Genomic DNA, 15,268 nt, shown 5'->3' on the forward strand with positions numbered 1-15,268 from the left:
GTCGAGTATTGATTCATCCCCCTGTTCCCCCACAGCTTTTTAAGCGCATGATTATTTCAGTATTAAAAGCTTTTTCAAGCAAATCTGATGAGGAGATGAAAGGGCAACTGAGAACAGAGAGAGCTGGATTCTAGCTGAAGCACACACGTGTGCTTTAGTCCAGGAGGTTCCTTTCCTTCCACTCGGGGTGTCAATAACCAATGAGTGTGTGTTTCCCCTTCAGGACACCGTGATCTATGACCGCCTGGCAGACAGCTCGAGGTACAAAGAGATCACACTGAAGCACCTGGAACAGTTTGCTACTGAGGGTGAGTGGACGCACATCGCCCCCTGGCTGCCAAAAGTTAAACACCATAGGATGCTTCAAATCTACTGGATACGCTTCTGTTTTTCTCCCTTATTATCACCACTGGATCATCAGCTGCGGCAATAGAAGTTGTTTCCATAGAGCCTATCCTCCTATGTCATACTGTTGAAATCCTACATGAGTATGTTGAAGCTGTGTGAGACGTACGCAGTGGAGCTGAAAGACACTGCATCAGACACTCCTTTTTGTTCTGTGTGCATACTGCCCCCTTGTGAGACACCAGCAAAATGATGTCATTGGGAATATGTGATGTCGGCTAAAAATAGCCTTCAGGACGGAGTGTGAAGATCTTCAGTAACTGTTATTTTGAGAGGCTTGAATAAGATATGACTTCCTTTCTCTCTGGCAAAAACAAGGACTCATGAATAAGCACATATCTGTTTTATGCATAGAATGTAGATATGAACAAAGATATTTGAATTTCATGTATTTATCTGAATATAATCTGGTTCTTTATATATATTGTGTTAGCTGTTGAGTTAGGTCATGCTAAAAATAGTTTTAAATGTAGTATTTATTGTATAGAGGGGCTTAAAAAGTACAGATTAGAGATCACCAACAATTGAAATGCACAGATCTATCTGAAATAAATGTAGAGTTCAATCTGGTCAAGAAATCTCCGTTTTATAATGTGAAGTCGTTTACCCAGGTGTATTGAGTCTGTTTTCCTCTCACAGGACTGCGCACTCTGTGCTTTGCGGTGGCAGACGTCAGTGAGTCGTCCTATCAGCAGTGGCTGGAGATCTTACACCGAGCCGGCACCTCCCTGCAGAACAGAGCCCTGAAGCTGGAGGAGAGCTACGAGCTGATCGAGAAGGTTTGTGTGGCGTCAGTTCCCGATGCCATGGCTTCCTGCTATGTTCACTGAACTAATCCCGGCATCCCGCTTTTTCTTGTTCTGGTTTGCATACAAAACACATTTTTGATTGGCTTCAGTTCTTCTTAAGAAAGATACGACTAGCTATTGGGGTCAGTGCAATCACACGTGGACTAGTGGAAGAAAACGTTTTAAAAGATCGGGTTCACCAGCAGGTGGAATTTGTTTTCTGTGAGGTGGGTCTTTGTGGAAGCGCTGGTCAACACAGGAAGCCACAGTCGTTAATCAACCACTTGGCACGTTCCTCATGACCGCTCCTGCCTGCCCGAAACAAATGGAGCTAATCAATCGTGAAGAAAACATAGAGGCTTTCAGAGAGGAAAATGTAATGTGCATTATTTGCTTAATGTGGCACTGATGCTGCCAGGGTTTAGGGTTCATGGCCTTCCATATTTAGAAATACAGTACCGCCACAAGGGGGCACAATGGAGTTGCAGTGAAATGTAAAAGATAAAACGCTCCTTCATCATCTCATAAACAAAATGCTCCAATGAGAGTAATAACATGTCAGGATGTGATGAACTGCATCTTGTTCAGCCTGGATAGGAACTAGTTAGTGATAGAAAACATGACTTTTCACTGAGAGAACTATGCTTTATTATTACCTAATCCTTCAATTAAATATAATTATGAATTATTATTATTGATGGTTGTCACTAATATAAATTGGTATAATAATCATATTTACTATTTCCTACCCTCATATTATTACAGTATGTGCTTTGAAGGAAACGTTTCTCATGAACCTTTCTGATTTCTTCAAGCTTTTACATTACATTACATTTGGCTGACGCTTTTATCCAAAGCGACGTACAATAAGTGCGTTCGACCAACAAAATACAAACTTGAAGAAAACAGAATCATAAAGTACATCAGGTTTCAAAGAGCAAAAACATTTCAAGTGCTACTCAACTGGCTTTAGATAAGCCAACCCTTTATTAGTATATAAGTGCTTTGTTAATAATTCTATCGCTCGAAGTGGAGTCGAAAGAGATGAGTTTTCAGTCTGCGCCGGAAGGTGTGTAAGCTATCTGCTGTCCTGATTTTAATGGGGAGCTCAATCCACCATTTTGGAGCCAGGATAGCAAACCCACGTGTTTTTGCTAATGGGAACTTGGGTCCCCTTCGCAGTGCGGGTGCAGCGAGCCGTTTAGTTGATGCAGAGCGGAGTGCACTTGCTGGGGTGTACGGTTTAACCGTACACCCCAGCAAGCTTAAATAGATTATTTCTGCACTATAGCTAAGCCAACTTCCAGGAACTGGACAGACTCTTTCCAGGAAGACCATCAGGCGGCCATCTGATACAAATTGCTACACTGCAGCCTCAGTTAGCAAAGTTAAACTGATTTTCTAAAAACACAATGCCAGAGAGAATCTCCCGCCCTTTGGCTATTCACTGATTCTTATGGTCTCACCCTGGTTTTCGGGTTGAAATCCTGATCCAAGTTCTTCATAAGCCACAAAGAGAGCCTTTTTAAAAACAACCACAGGAACAAGAGAACAACTCACATCAAACACGCACATGAGGTCTCATCAGCTATAGTCGTGTTCTTCCTCAGGCAATGTTTTCCGTGCTAAGTGGTTCAGAAATGATTATGGAGGACAGAGCTACAGATGTACAGGCAGCACGGCTCAGGTCACAACTTAAAGAGCTTCCCCTGCCTTTCCTCTGCCGCTGGCTCCTGTCTCCCCTCCACTCCTGGGTCTCGTCAAATCTTTGGCCCATATGAGCCCACAACCAGCCCCACATAGCCACCGAGGTCCCTGGGAAAAACACCAACAGTTTTTTGTGGGTGTTTTTTGTGAGGGAGAAATCGTGTCTGCAGATGCAAACAGGCACAGTAACCAACACCCCTTAAGCCCGTGGTGGTTTTCCTGGGTGATAAACAAGAGAGCAGCTGATGAAGGGGAAAACATGCCTGAATGAGTGACGCAATCCGGGCGCACATGTTTCTCTGACACATGACGATCTAAAGGCCTTTCCTCCGTTTGCACCATGTGCTGGCTTTTTTTATCGACTTTGTTTCTCTGCTCATTTCTGGTGTAGAACCTGCAGCTGCTCGGGGCCACCGCCATCGAAGACAAGCTCCAGGATAAAGTGCCAGAAACCATCGAGACTCTGATGAAGGCGGACATCAAGATCTGGATCCTGACGGGGGACAAACAGGAAACAGCTATTAACATTGGTGAGAGTCACACGCACTGCCGTGAAGTTGAGAGACTCACTAGATGACATGATATCTGGACTTTTAGACACCAGGTCGGGTCAAGAGCCAAGAACAGTAGAAGCTACATTTCCTATAATAAAACTAAAATGTTTAATAATTTGTCTCCTGGCTCCGAAATGCCCGCTTCTCTCAAACCTCCCATCTGCAGTTGGCAATGCAGGTTTTCTGTTAGAAAAAATAAATCTCAAAGCTAAACGAAAAAGACAAATATAAACGGACTTCCATGTATTAAATGGTATAGTGCATTTAACACTGTCTGCACACACTTGCTTTCATTAATAAGTCTGCATCATGACATGCACTGCTTGTGTACTTGGTCTCGAACCAAATGGAAAAACCCCCCGGTGAACCTGATCCGTGTTGTGATAGATTGCATGCCAGCTTCTTACAGGTAGCCCAGTCAGCCCCCTGTGTCATTCTTCACCCAGCGAGACAAACTACTGACAAGCTGAATGCTTCTCTGTCACACATATCTAGCAAAAGCATCTGTCGCAGAATGCTAGATGATGTATGAGCTTACTGCACCGACATGAAATAAATAACATGCATATGTACACAGGGAGGCAGCTCTCGTGTATCTGGCTCCCCCAGAGGGTTTTAGCCCTGCAGATGTTATCGGAAAGGGGAACTCTGGTCCACCAGTTCCAGTTTAGTCTCCTTAATGGTGTTGCCGCTCTGAGACATTTGAACACAGAGTCCAGATAAATAGATACGAAAAGTACCTCCGTTGTGTCTCTACCTACCTACCACTGTGGCCCGCCTGAATCGGCCCTTTGTGCCCACCGTGCCCAGATGTGCGGGAGCTATGCAGAAGCACATGCTCCCTGGAAGTATTTTTACAGGACCGCCATTTGACTAAGTTGCTCTGTAAAACCTCAGCTCAATATTGACTTTGTTTTTACTATTTTCCGCACTGAAAGACGATCCCCATTGCCAGGGTTAATGGTGCACGTTTTGCCACATTTAACTGGTGAATTTGGCCCATCACATTTAGATTATTCTACATTTCAAGGTGGCCCGAACCACCCAAATGTCACTCTTGGCACAGAATATTTGGCGCACATGCAGTTGAGTTTAATACTTTTACTAATAAAGGCTGTTTTTAAGGCTGTAAAGACTCATGCTTCAGTTTGCCCCTAATCCTGAACTGTCATTAAATAATATACAACTACTGCGGCTCAGTGGCTCCGGGGAAAGAGCCATGTTTGCTCTGAAGCTGCGAGTTGCTTGTTAGTGGGATTTAAATGTACTTAATTCTTAGGAAAGGTCAGAACCAGAATTTGGTGAAAGGAAAGTGCCCATACTCGGCTTGTCGGGAAACACTACACAATTTTATGAAGGTGTCACAAAGAAAAAGCACAAAAAGAAATGCTTAAATGACATTACATTTGGCAAGAGGATGCATCATCCCTGGCAGAAAGACACACCCCTTATTTCCTACACAAATATACCTTCTCACCTATTTCACCATTCCTTCTTTGAGGTTCTTCCTCTCAAAATGAAGATTTCCCTCTGTTACTAAACCTTTTGTCTTTAATTTAATGTCGCCCCTGTGGCAACTTTGAAGTTATCTGTGACCGGAGTGTCCCTGTTACACATTCCTCAAGTCCTGTGGGAGCAGTGTTTAGTTCCGCTGAGATGGAGAAAGGCTCGGAATTCAACTTTCTCTGGTGAAATTAAAAAGGGCAGTCAAATGAGCTTAAGGTAAACACATTAAGCGGAAGGGCTGTGGCAGGAACTGACGAGGGGAAAGGGAGTAGAGGCAGGGTTGAGATGGGGAGACATTTTCCCTCACATTGTCACATGTTTGGACGTTTGCCCGTTTGCACTTAAGAAAACAATCTGCCAGACCCTGACCCTGTTTGGTTTTGACTCTGGACGTGCAACCCTCTCATTTCCTCATGCAAAGCCCCCTCTGTGAATACTGTGTGTTTTTGTGTTTTCTGCATAATCTTATCTCAGTTATACTCACAGAAAATGCCACCCATGTATTTTAAAACATGGGCTTTGTGGTAACTGCCTTAGAGAAACGAAAATCCCCTTCCAGACAGAAGCAAAGTGTTGAAGCCCACAAATATGTGTGTGGTTATGCCACAGATGGCAACCTTTTCATAGCCAAGGGTCTAAACTGAAGGCTTCACTCATGGTCGGAGAAACATTTCTGTTTTCCCCGATCGGAGGCTCCGTCTACCACCTTGCTGCTGACCCAGAGCATCTGTCCCGGGCAAGAGCTGAAGGAGCGCTCCCCAGGGAGGCATGCTGGGTAACTCCGAGTTGTAACTGCCTATTAAAACAGGAAACTGACAAACTCTTGTAAACCAAACTCATTAGTCATGTCCTGAGACACTGGCTTTGAGCTGTAACATTTTAATTGGTGTCCTTTAAAACGTTTTGCAACGTACTGTTTTGTCCTTTATTTCTTTGATTTAGATCATTGGTCTGTCTTGTTATGTATTCAATCAGTGTGTGTGCAAGGGGTTTTGGCCCCGATCAGTAAAGTTAGCAACCTCAAAGGAGTACCGGTAATAGAATTCGATGTAGTTATTGAATTCATTTAAAGTATTTCCTGCCTACTTGCGTGCTTACTTTCCGGTCCTTTCAACTTTTCTAAACTGGCTTCTCTCCTGTTTTTCTTTATAGGACATTCCTGCAGACTACTGACCAAGAACATGGGCATGCTTGTGGTCAACGAAGACACTCTTGATGTGAGTATTTATTCAATGTATTGCTGACAAAACCAAAAACCACACCAACCAAGCGAAACAAAGCTCACAATTATTTTCCAAAATGTTTTACTAGGACTTTTGCCTCTTCTTATGCACTCATCACAAACCGTTTCTCTGGGGGCAGTCGTGCAATCGATCCATTTCAATGCTAAAACAATGTAACCTAATTGTCATTTGCCTCATGCCTGCATCTTTCAGCATTTTCAGAACAGCTGACTATAAATAAAAACACCATCATCTCGAGAAATGATTCCCAGAAATATCTATTAACTCTTTGAATTCACATCTGTGTTTGCTAATTCAACAACAAAGGTGCTTCAGAGGCCACGACTCAAATCAATACAACTTTCATTCAAGAGTTATTCATATTTTGACATATTTAATCAGATTCTAACAGTATTTTTGAATATTTGATATGACTGATGTACAATGTAGCACAATATATGACTACTGTATTTGTAGTAGTTTGGAAGTTGCGATCTTTAGCGTTGAATGATTATGTCAGAAGGATGTGCTTCAGGATAACAGTCCCCTGATCTCATCGCCCACTCCCTGTGAAAAAGCTGTCTCAAAGACGAGACCACAGGGAACCTTCCACTCTCACAGCCAACACACATCCCAAAACTGCTTTTACCATATTTAAGACCCCCAGCAGAGAAGTCTGTTGACCCCCCGGCAGGAGAGCCTTGTCTGTTGTTTCTGAGATTGAAAAGGGCAAGTCTCTGCCCCTCGAGCGGGAGGAAGCGAAGCAGAGGAGCCGCAGATGGACGAGAAACTCGACTGGGTTTAGTTTGTCGAGAAAGAGAGGGGGGAACGCTGAGAAGAAGTGGCTGAAGGAGGGGGAAGCAGCAGGGGGGGCGATGACGGACGGCCTTCACTCTGTCAGCCGGTCGTTAAGCATGATAAATGAAGTTTAGGTAGAGATGTGGGCTCGGTGCATTCACGAGGCATGCGGACCGGCGCTTTGAAATGTCGGCTCTCATTCTCCTGTGGTTGAACAGATGCTTACACAAGGCAGTTTGTTCCAAAGCTCTCCTCCAGCACTGAGGAGCCACAGAGGAGCAGGAAGCAGGGCTGTAATTCTCTGTGCTCTTGTGCTGTGAAAGAGAGTCATGGCAGCATGTCTTCCCTCTTCGTTGTGTTTATACATGCTTATCAAAGGCTGCACAAAGTTTAAGTCATGTGCTGTAATAAATCTCACTCGAAAATGCAATTCCCGGAGTGAAACTTAGTCTCAAAGGTACGGTTGTATCATTTCGAATAGCTCTGTCTTCCTGTCAGCCTCTTTAATAATGTGGAGAGCTAACGGCGCTTGTTGAGTGCTTATCTATTAATCTTTATGAAACACAGTCACATATTATTTACATTTTCGTATGTTTTTGTACGTGTTTAATTGTATACAAATAATGAAAACAGGCTGCTGGGGAATTTTGGTTTGGAAAATGATGATTTACAGCCTAAATACTCACTTACTGTGGTGAGCTGAGCAAAGTAACAAACAAGTACATGTCAACACATTTGTAACTGAGGTCGAAGGTCTCTTTTGTGGGTGGCTCGAGAAGTCTAATACAAATGAGGACATTACATCCATACAAATGCCCAGATTCCACAGCATGAGTGTCACGTCCTGTAGGCTAAATCACAAGTGTCTATATCAACAATAGAGCTCAGTCTTAATGGGAAGCTCTTGTGGATTTCTGAATGGACAGCACAAACCCAATCTAAAGCCAAACACTAGTTAGTCACATGGGCAAAACTGCTCATTATAGCCATAACAAAGAGGCTTTAGGAGGAGACATGTAGCATTAGTGCTAACATTCCTTAGGGAGTAGATGGCCATCCTACTTGAGGAAATGGTAAACTTTGCTTATCGCATGTGATTAATAGTATGTGCTCTGAGCAAAGTGTGATCTTCTTCCTACATATGGTATACACACACAACCACACAACCACACACACACACACACACACACACACACACACACACACACACACACACACACACACACACACACACACACACACACACACACACACACACACACACACACACACACACACACACAGATGTCTCTTAAAAGTAAAGATGGAGATATTTACATGTTTTGCTTTGCGATGGTATATAGATATCAGAGCTTGAATTGTGCTCACACACACACACACACACACACACACACACACACACACACACACACACACACACACACACACACACACACACACACACACACGTCTCTTAAAAGTAAAGATGGAGATATTTACATTTTTTGCTTTGCGATGGAATATAGATATCAGAGTTTGAATTGTGCACACACACACACACACACACACACACACACACACACACACACACACACACACACACACACACACACACACACACACACACACACACACACACACACACACACACACACACACACACACACACACACACACACACACACACACACACACACACACTGCTCTCCGTCCCTTGCTGTTTTACAGACCCCAACAGGGTTGGTTAAGTCCTCGCAGCTGCTTTCTGCTTGTATCCTCAGTTTCTCTCCTCTGTTAATCCATCATCTCTCTCTGTGCGTGTCTCTCACTCTGCTTCTCTCGCTTTGTGTAACGTAAAGCCTGTCTCCAAATATTTCCTTTAAGCTGGGGTTTCAGAGTTTTGTTATGCCAAGCCAATGTTGCCTGGTCCCTGTGGTACAATCGGACTGCTCTGACATATCTGACCTCAACACCAAGCTGGACCCCCCTCTTCCTTCAGTAATGCTAATGGCCGACTTTAATGATTACAGCTGTTTGAGCATCTGCATGTCATATTAGGTTTGATATCCTGCATTGTACCATTGTTTGTTTCTGCCAATTGTGAGTCATTTAACTGTGTACACCTGTAAACCATTACAGATAGCATTCCATTGCAAGAAGGGGCCTCTGTTATATGTTTGTACTTATGAAGCCAGGTTATTTCTGAAAATATTTGTTACTTCTTTTTTCAAACATATTAAATAAAAACATTTCATGCATAGAGCTGCAGCGATTATTCAAATAACCGATAGGTCAATCTACAGAAAAATAAACTCCAACTATTTTGGATTTGTTCTTAATTGTTAAAGTACATTTTTATTTAAAGGACGGATTTTCTCCAGCTGCTCAAATATGAAGATTTCCTGTTTTTCTTAGTTATATTTATTATCAAACTGAAAATCGTAATATTTTGCTCCGACAAAACAAGACATTTATGTTCATCACCTTGGAGCTGAGATTTCATATTTCCTTACCTTCTGACATTTTAATGACCAAGCAATCTCTCTAGGTCGTCCTCAGACGAGCCCTCCATCGTTGCTTCCAGTCATCCCGGTTCGCAATAATCAATAATAAGCAATAATCAGGAAAATAATCTTCAGGTTATTCGAAACACACTTGTCCCTCAGGAAATGGTTGCACACAGAAATCGTTTTTTCGTTATGGCTTCACCATCTGTGGTGAAAATGATGGAATGATGATCTCACCCTTGCATCCATCCACTCCACATGCCTCCATCCAACAGGACAGTAAATCCTCTTGTCAGTCTCATATTTACGGCTTTTCACCATCACTCATCATCTTAGCTGTTTATACTGAATAAGCAAACCTGATCCATTCTCAGAACTCGTCTGTGTTATCACCTCATTGAGAAGGTCTGATGTAATAAGCATGGGAAACATAATAAATATCAAACGTTTCTAGAGCAGCTGTCCCGCAGCAGTTTGCGATTAGCAAGAAATATATTGAACTCTAATGTGAAAGAGAACGAGGTGAATATTTCCTATTTGATGATGAATGCCACTAGTAACTGAGGTGAAACAAGCATTGGAGGAACTTTAGAGAGGAATACATTCGTTGCATGTCCCACGACAGCAGATCAAATCTTCTACAATATAACAGCAATGCATTTTACTGTGGTTCAGTATCAATCATTCTCATTCTCTAGGCTTCTCATATCTTGGATTAACAGTCATCATGTGTCAATAAAAAACAACTAACAAAAACATTCAATGGTTTTGCAAGTTTATTTGACATGTTTTTATACTCCAGAAATCATCTCAATTTCAACAAATATTATGAATCTGTTATGCAGCCTTGATGCCAGACCAATATTATAACAATTGTATAATATTTTAATATATCTCTTCTCTTCTTGCAAGTCTAACACAGAAGGCTTTAAATTATGATGACTTATTACACTAGTTAAACTTATATTTATGACTTGTTTTCCATCACACAGAGAACGAGGGAAACGCTGAGCCACCACTGTGGCGTCCTGGGAGATGCCCTCTACAAGGAGAACGACTTTGCTCTCATTATTGACGGGACGACTCTGAAATACGCGCTCACATTCGGAGTGCGACAGTACTTCCTGGACCTCGCCCTGTCCTGTAAAGCTGTCATTTGCTGCAGGTAAGATTTATTCTTTAAACAATAAAATGAACCAGAGACAATAAACTCTTCTGACCAAAATGAAAAACGATGTTCCTGCTACAAAGACTTTATGTACCCAATCTGTTTCTTAAACTTAAATAACTTAACACAAAATGTGGGTTTAAGTATCACACTGTACTGTACACTACTCACAAGGAGAAGTCATTGGCAAGTGTCCACTTTCAAGCAGCACATAAAAAAACATGTATGTAGAGATTGAACATTCTTAAATGTTCCACTTTACGATGTCATAAAATGTTCAGACGTTCAGACCGATAGCCCCAGACCCACAGATTTGATTATAGTATTAAATGAAGACAACTGCTCACAAATAAGAAGCAGAAAGTAAGTCTTTATTTTTTGTACCTTTTTTGCTTAAAATGAATTAAATTCAGATTAAAGTTTTGTGGTTAATCTGTAAAGTATTATGTCTTTGCCACAAAGGTCGATTGGTCGGTTAGTATTTTATGGCAGCAGTTTAAAAAGTGTATTGGTTATACATTTAAATGGCAACTTTCAACTTTATGCAGGTACACTGTTGAACTGCCCAGGCCACATAAATAATAGGAAGTACTTAAGTACTTAAGCAACCGTGACGGCGTCTGAGGCCAGAAATCAGCACCGCGTTTTCAGAACAACAGCAAACCTTATGACTCCGTACATTGCATCAACATTTGTATTGACTTCCCCCCCTACCCCTACCTGCCTTTGCCTTGTGCACACTCTGTGGGCACCGAGAGACACCACGGGATGAATGAAGCCTCTTAAACCACGGAAAAGATAAACATTAACAATTTCACAGCTTAAGACAGACATGCAGTTTACGACATCATCTCTGGAGAATACCCCTGAACCTCTGGTGCTCTGAGAGGAAGCTGTATGGAAGAATACAGACTTTGCAGTCAGTGAGGACTCGAAGTCAAGGTTGAAGCCTCATAAATGAAGAGTTATAAATTATTTCCAAACCATCACCTTATAATTGGCTCTACTTAATGGACCCAGAAGGAAAGGTCTTTCAGGCTCTCTTAGAGGAAGGAGAAACAGCAGCAGACGGGAGGAATGCATCCCCCCCAAAATATAAAGACATATTATTTTAAATAGTAATGCACGGTTCCCCAAACTGTCCTTTTTATGCCACCTTTATTTTTTGTACATTACCTCTGAAAAGGTATTCATCTTCTTTGGAGTTGTTGTATTGTACTATGACACTACAAAGTAGTCTTTTTTTACACTGAGGACTTTGTCCAAAAAGTAAAAATAATTACTTGAACTAACTGATCCTTGAGTGTAATATGTTAAGAAATAAGTACAGGGCTAAACTCAAGAAACAGTTCATTTATTTTAATGTTGGCGATAATAGGGATAGAAAAACTATAGGTTACTTACGTAACCCCAGGTATCAGAGTAACATGAAGTGAGATGTCTCACTATGGGATGCGCCTCATCGCGGAGCAAACAGAAGCATCAATCTCATTACGCCAATCCTGATTGGCTGGTGATCTTGACGTCAGCGTCAGGGAAATCACCCCCTATAAGTAGCCTGCGCCACGATGCAACTGGGGTTACGTAAGTAACCTATAGTTCTCATTCATAACACTCCGTTCGATGTCTCACTATGGGAAATTGTAGCTCCCGTATTGCCAGACGAGCTTATCTCGAAAATCACCGATCAACCAGAATTTAACAGGTAGAGTCCCGACTCAACAAGGTGCCCAGCACTGCTCGGGCCACGCTTGGAGCGGAGACGTCCAGCCTGTAAAAGCGGACAAAAGTGAGCGGTGAGGACCAGCTCGCCGCTGCACAGATGTCTTGGATGGAAACACCCTTGAACAAAGCCCAGGATGTAGCCAGGCCCCGAGTCGAGTGAGCCCGCAGACCCGAAGGTGCTTGCAAATTCTGACTCGTATAGGCCAAAGCAATCGCCTCCACGATCCAGTGGGAGAGCCGTTGCTTAGTAACAGGCTTACCCTTGTGAGGTTTAGCCCAGGACACGAAGAGTTGGTCATTAAGACGAAGCTCCTTTGATCTGTCCATATATGTGTGTAAAGCCCGGACTGGACACAATAGATCCTGCTGCTGCTCCCCGGAGGAAACCAGCGGCGGAGGAAATGCCTCAATGTCAATTGGGGTACACGAACCAACCACCTTTGGTGTAAAGGCAGGGTTGGGTTTCAACAACACTCTCGTTTGCCCTGGGGCGAACTGAGTGCATGAAGGATGTACAGAGAGTGCATGAATATCACTGACCCGTTTAGCGGATGCCAGGGCCAGTAACAGCACTGTCTTGAGTGACAGATGTTTCATGTCAGCTCCTTCCAGGGGTTCAAATGGGGTCATTCTGAGCCCATTTAAAACCACTGCCAGGTCCCATAAGGGCACCAGCGACCTGGAGACAGGGAGGAGCCTGCGAGCTCCCTTCATAAAACGGCAAACCAAAGGATGTTGGCTAGCCGTCTTTCCCTCAAAGCCCACATGGCATGCAGCAACAGCAGCCAGGTACACCTTGATCGTGGAGAAAGCTCTGTGTTTATCGATCAAGTCCTGTAGGAATGATAAAATCACCCCGACAGGACATTGAAAAGAGATGTGTCCTTTTTGAAGGCACCACTCCTCAAACACCCTCCACTTACAGTCGTAAAGAGACCTGGTGGAGGAAGCTCTCGCACTCTGAATAGTGTTTATCACCTTCTGAGGGAGTCCCACTGTATTCAGATTGTACCACTCACGGGTCAGGCCCATAGTGCCCCGCGCTCTGGGCGTGGGTGAAGGATCGCCCTCCCCGCCTGAGACAATCTGTCCCTGCGTGGTGGGGGCTGCCATGACTGCCCGCACAACAGCTGATATATCCCCGCCAGCCCGTACGTTGCGGGCTAGGGCGGAAACATCAGAGTAAGTGTGTGGCGTTGCTCCTTCACTCTGGCCAGAGTTGGGGGTAACAGAGCCAGGGGTGGGAACGCGTACAGAGGACCCGGAGGTCAATCGTGTACGAGTGTGTCCCCGCCTAACGGTGCGTTTAAATCGTGCATTAAAGAGAACAGCTGTCATTGAGCATCTTTTCTTTTTGCGAACAGATTTAACGCGGCTCCGCCGTAACGCACCCACAGAGGACTCACGATCCTTGGATGAGGAGTCCAGTCTGCATAGAGTGGTGCACCTCTGGACAGTAATTCTGTCCCGAGGTGCATCACTCCCGGTACCTGTGTCGCTCTCAGAGAGAGGAGACGTCTGCCGCTCCAAGGGATCAGTTTGTGTGCCAGTGTGTGTGACTGGAGACAACGCAACCTCCCTTGGCGGTTCATACACGATGTCGTGTTGTCTGTCCTCACGAGGACATGATGTCCTCTGAGAGAAGGCAGGAAGCGTTTTAGGGTGGGGAACACCACTAAAAGCTCCGGGTGATTTACGTACGTCTCTGCTCTCGAGACCTCTCACCGGGCGACCTTCGTAAATACCCTATCAGCCTGTCTGACATGCGTCCGTGGTGACCACCTTCCGTGAAAGAACAGCACCCGTAGGGGCGTCCCGTACTAGAAAAGTCGGGTGTAGTGCCACTACGCTTTTTTAAATTACGACTATTGGCTAAGACCAAGTCGTTTTTATCCTTTAAAGACTTAGAGAGGGTAATTAACGCTTTTGTGACATCGCGACTGGACTACTGCAACGCTTTGTATGTGGGCATGGATCAGGCATCCATAAAACGCCTGCAGCTAGTACAGAACGCAGCTGCACGTCTCCTGACTGGCCACAAAAGGCGTGACCACATTACCCCCATTCTGGCCTCACTTCACTGGCTTCCAGTTCGGTTCCGAATAGATTTTAAACTCCTTTTATTTGTTTTTAAGGCCCTAAACGGGCTGGCTCCGGCTTATATAGCTGACTTAATCCAGCGATACACCCCAGCCAGAGCTCTAAGGTCTGCCGACCAAATGCTGCTGGTAGTGCCGAAAACCAGGCTAAAAACTAGAGGGCACCGAGCCTTCGCAGCAGCTGGTCCCAGGCTCTGGAACACTCTGCCCTTACCTGTGAGGTCGGCCCAGACACTAGGGGCTTTTAAATCCTCTCTAAAAACACACTTTTTCTCTCTGGCCTTTTAAAAGTGAGCAGAGCATGACATTTTTCATTTTGTATTTTAACTGTGTCTGCCTTTATATTTGTTGTTTTTAACTTAAATGCTACAAATTGCAATATGTTCCGTATATTTTTTATTCATGTACAGCACTTTGGCGCGACCGAAAGTTGTTTTAAAATGTGCTTTATAAATAAACTTGATTTGATTTGATTTACGCATTACATAATAACCAATACTCTCCGCACGCCGTGGCGCGCGGGGTTTAGTTTTATTATGAGACCCATGTTGAGCGGGTGCTTTACGAGGACATTTGTCTGCGTAATCTGACTCTACTCGTCGGGCATTATAGATAAAACCCTTTCCTCTCCAGAATATGGGTTGACTCTCTCTGGGTTTGTGAAAACAGATAGTGTGTAACTGTTTTGAGAAGCCCAGGCAGATGTCGTGAGTATCCCCTGCTGTATGCTCCTTAGAGCCAGCTGAGATGTCACGCTTACGGCTCCAGCCGGCACTGCGCATGCGTGTGACGGTGGTGCCCTTAAAGCC

The 15,268-nt window shown here is 43.9% G+C and overlaps 1 protein-coding gene across 3 annotated transcripts in view; it reads left to right on the plus strand.

The window, feature by feature from the left end:
• Positions 1 to 15,268, plus strand: part of atp8a1 (ATPase phospholipid transporting 8A1) — a 124,589-nt gene that overhangs the window by 68,237 nt on the left and 41,084 nt on the right. For all 3 annotated transcript variants that reach the window (XM_034093571.2, XM_034093573.2, XM_071204605.1), the window contains 5 exons: positions 224 to 308; positions 1,045 to 1,184; positions 3,292 to 3,430; positions 6,113 to 6,177; positions 10,460 to 10,632. In XM_034093571.2, the coding sequence (XP_033949462.1) occupies positions 224 to 308; positions 1,045 to 1,184; positions 3,292 to 3,430; positions 6,113 to 6,177; positions 10,460 to 10,632 (602 nt within the window). The remainder of the gene's footprint in view (positions 1 to 223; positions 309 to 1,044; positions 1,185 to 3,291; positions 3,431 to 6,112; positions 6,178 to 10,459; positions 10,633 to 15,268) is intronic.

Source organism: Pseudochaenichthys georgianus, chromosome 10 (assembly GCF_902827115.2).
Source record: "Pseudochaenichthys georgianus chromosome 10, fPseGeo1.2, whole genome shotgun sequence".
In the NCBI taxonomy this organism is placed as follows: domain Eukaryota; kingdom Metazoa; phylum Chordata; class Actinopteri; order Perciformes; family Channichthyidae; genus Pseudochaenichthys; species Pseudochaenichthys georgianus.